The sequence below is a fragment of the Teleopsis dalmanni genome, chromosome 1, assembly GCF_002237135.1.
Source record: "Teleopsis dalmanni isolate 2A chromosome 1, ASM223713v2, whole genome shotgun sequence".
Taxonomy (NCBI): Eukaryota; Metazoa; Arthropoda; class Insecta; order Diptera; family Diopsidae; genus Teleopsis; species Teleopsis dalmanni.
Genome location: NC_051846.1, coordinates 233,763,231 through 233,767,246, shown reverse-complemented (window position 1 = coordinate 233,767,246; position 4,016 = coordinate 233,763,231). Strand labels below are relative to the sequence as shown.

Sequence of the window (4,016 nt, the reverse complement as noted above, 5' to 3'; positions counted from 1 at the left end):
TACCAACTGGCAACAGCAAGCAACTAATCGGGTTGACTGGTAAGTAAGTGACTAAGTAAGTAAGTGGCTTACTTGTTTAGTTGTAAGTAAACATACTATGAGATCTATTGTGCAATCGTAAGAAAAGTCTTTTAAGCTTATCCGAAGAAATTTAAATTGTTAATAAAGCTAAGAAATGTTTATCTCTTCGTATCAATTATTATTTATTCGAACCATTTACAAATAAGTAAATCGATCACAGGAACCTTAAATTTATTTTTTATATTAATAACATGTTCCATAATCAAAAATTTCTATATATAAAATATATGAACAATATTTTTAAAAATTATATAGAGAGTAAGCTGAATATTTTTCTTATACGTTCGAATTTCTGTTAATCAAAATTTTGGAAAAATTTTGTACTAGATTGTACGCTCTCCATAACAAATATTTTACTGTTGAGACCGTACAATGCAAAATTGTTTTTTAAATTCTACGTATCTTTAAATTTTGACACCAGAAATTGACGAAACACAAAAACCGTGTTAAATATTTTGAGGCATTCGAACGGTCCCAACCGCGTAAAGAAATGGCATTTTCTACACAAACTGAGTTCTTCAAAGTTGCGTTCTTGGATGATGAGGAGGAGGACGTACAATGCGAGAGAGTATGTATAAATCTAAAACGATACGAATCCACTGAAGATTTGAGGTCATGGTCAATACGACCAAATACTGTTTCAAGATATCTTACCGATCTAGTACGAAACGAGAACGCTGTTTGTGAATCAGGAAATGCAAACGCCGATGGAGATGCGGGTGACGGAAGCGGTGGTAAAGGAAAAGATAAAAGTGCAGTTGATGCTGATGCTAGGAGGGGACGTGGTTATGGTTCTCCTGGTGCTAGTACGGATGCGACTGCTGGTGCCGGTGGCAAAGGCAAAGGAAAAGATCGTACAGCAGATAAAGTTGGAGTAAGCGGCGATGGTGGTCCAGGAAGAGCTCGAGATGCAGATGCTGGTAAAGGTCCAGGGAAAGGTGTTGTACCAGCAACAGGTCCGGGCGGCGGCCCAGGAAGAGGAGGTGACCAAGGGGTTGGCGCAGGACCCAAAGCAGGACCTAGCGCAAGGTCAGGCGCGGGGCCTGATGCAGGGGCTGGAAAAGGTCCAGGCCAAGGTAGTGGGCCAGGTACAAGCGGCGCAGGTGCTGGAAAAGGAGCTGGTGCCGGTGCTGGTTCAGGTAGAAATCTGAAAGGTGGTGATAGTTTAGTCGAACTGGCTAGCGAACAACTTAGTAAAATGACAGGTATGTTACATAAACAGGGAAAAATGTCAAAAGATGGTGCAGGAGGTCAGGGGCAAGGTGCAGCGCCAATGGATGTAAATACTTTGAAAAAAAATTTGGCGCAAAAACCTAACGACAGTTGCATAGATGAATTGAATAAAAAGGTTAAGTCTTTGGTATCTGCAAATAAAATTAATTCAAGCGATGAAAGTGATTTTATGAAAATCAAAGAGCAAATGGAAAAGATACGAGATGGTTACGATGCCTTACGTGCTGAAAATGTTTACTTACAGCAAATTGTTGAAAAGTGTTCACCTAAACCCGGAAGCAATGTCGCACCCGAAACTAGTACCGATACAAAGTATTTGCAAAATGAAGTTAATAAATTGCGCAGCCAGCTTTCTACATCTAAATCCGGTTCAGGTGGCTATACTGATAAAGAAGTTGAGGCTATTAACACCATTGTTGCAGAACGAAATTCTTTGCGAAATAAATTAAAAGATTTCAAATCACTTGAATCGAAAATGGCAGATTTGCAATCGAAGAGCAGAGAAGCAGACAACCTATCCGCAAGTCTCTCTAATAGCTTGGACTCTCAATCTGAATACATTGAAAACATGGAAGAGAAATATCGACAAATGCAAGAATTTTATAGAGAAAAACTGTGTGAATGCATGATGTCAGGACAGACGCTTGAAATGCAGCTCAGAGAAATGAAGAAGGAACTTTGCTCAGATATGTATGAAATACAAAAACTGGAAATGCAAAACAGCGCTCTTCGCAACGAAATCATGTACAAGGATGTGGCGTTGTGCAACTACGAAACTCTTTGCAAGCAAATCAAATACAAAGCTAAACTGTTCCGAAATTCCGGTTATTCGATGCAGAGAGCAGGTGAAATGTGTTCATGTCAACCAAATTGTGAAAAACAGTAAAATGCATGCAGTTGAGAGTAAATACAACAAAATTTAAAAAAATTTTAATGCAGTTTTATTGTAAATATTACAACTACATTTTAAGAATAAATATTATCCACATAATTTCTATTGTATTTAAAATTTTTTATCATGGAGTGAAATTTTCATAGTAAACTTCTCTTATAAAAATTCTGCTATGCTACTCCGCAGTATAAACAGTATTAAATATCTATTATATATATAATGTTATATACGAGTATTTAAAAGAAATAATATGAATTGTTTTCCACAACAGAAATCAAACCGAAAGTTATATCCAAGAGTGCAGTACAGAAATCCATTATTCTCAAAGTTCTTTCCATACATCTCGCTTTCAAATTGATTTTATAAATATGACATGAAACTTTTAATGAATGAATGATAAACTATCAAATTGATTAATTGATAGCCTTTCAAATGAAATGATTTCAATTTTAATCAAAACAATTGACACCTACTTCAACGTAAGAAAAACAGATAGTCCAGTTAGGTAATTGGTTGGCATTGAGTCAGTTTTCTGCAAACGTTGCATCATCTTCTAATGAAATGCTACACCTTTAAAGTTACGTATCGCATGTAAAACTAAGAAGTAATTTTTAACAAGACAGAAAACGAGCACTTAGATCCAAACACACGGCTCTTTAGTAGCCATTAGTAGTTAAATATATGTAGGTTTAAATAGGCATTTCTCGACAACAATTAACAATTAGAGTCACAGCATTTTTCAATTAGCAATAGCACATTTAAATTTTTCATTTCTCTTCAAGTAACATTTTATCACCATCTCCATAACTTCCAATCTATTCACATAGAAATCTAACCTCAGTTTGTTGTCCTTAACCGTCAATTTGCTAACCTGTGGGGTAATTCTTTTAACGTTAAGAAGCATTGCTTTAGCATATCTCCAATATCTTCATTGCTTTATAAATTCGTTAATAAAAACTATTCTAATAGACATAGTTGCAATTTTCGTAAGAAATGTGGATTTCCTTTAGATAACAAAATATTGTAATGATTAGATAATGACTAAAAACTTAATAAATCAAAATATTCATGAGGAATAGACCCATTCTTATTTTGTGAAAATTTAAAATCTATCAAACACTACCCCGATTGTCTTCTCTTTATTAGTATCACTTAAATTTGGAATTTAAACTTAATTGGACATAATGTGATAGAAATTCAATAGGTCAAAATTCTGAAAATTCAAGAAAAAAGAGATTTACGACATAACCCCACTAAATTTAAGTAAAATTGAATTATAGCAGTTTAGCATTTAAAGAAATGCCATTAGAGAAATCTATGACCTAACCCAACTATATTCTGATATTTAACTATATTTTGATCTAATAAAAATGAATATTGCTCTATTATGGCGTCGACGCCACACATAATATTGTTAGTAAAAAATACGATTGATTGATACAAATTAATAGAATTTGTATAACCGATTAATTTTCTAGAGCTCACTATATCTCCATCTTGAATGGACCAAAAAAAAAAGAAGAAAAATAATATATAATATCCAGAGATGATAAGATTATCCACTACTGACATCGTTTTTATGAATTCTCAGCATGTCGATCTAATGAAAAGTTTTACTTTCTTTTTTGTGAATGTATGAATGTAAGATAGTCACTATCAATAAATGATAATGAAATGGTAATTTAAAAAGCATTTCATGATAATTTTATTCAATTATTCGTAACATAACGAATGCTTTCAGTTTAATTTGAAACTTTTAAATTGTCATTTTAGCTCGTTAAATAAATATGTTACACTCTGACCATTTGGA

General features: G+C 33.8%; 1 protein-coding gene across 1 annotated transcript; it reads left to right on the top strand.

Moving 5' to 3' along the window:
- The first annotated feature begins 571 nt into the window (after positions 1-571).
- On the top strand, positions 572-2,200 carry LOC119667697 (keratin-3, type I cytoskeletal 51 kDa-like). The gene has a single exon (XM_038077004.1). The coding sequence runs from the start codon at positions 572-574 to the stop codon at positions 2,198-2,200; it is 1,629 nt and encodes a 542-aa protein (XP_037932932.1).
- Positions 2,201-4,016: the final 1,816 nt, after the last annotated feature.

Bases quoted from the DNA above. Each gene is read 5' to 3' on its own strand.
- LOC119667697 (XM_038077004.1), top strand. From the start codon at position 572: ATGGCATTTTCTACACAAACTGAGTTCTTCAAAGTTGCGTTCTTGGAT.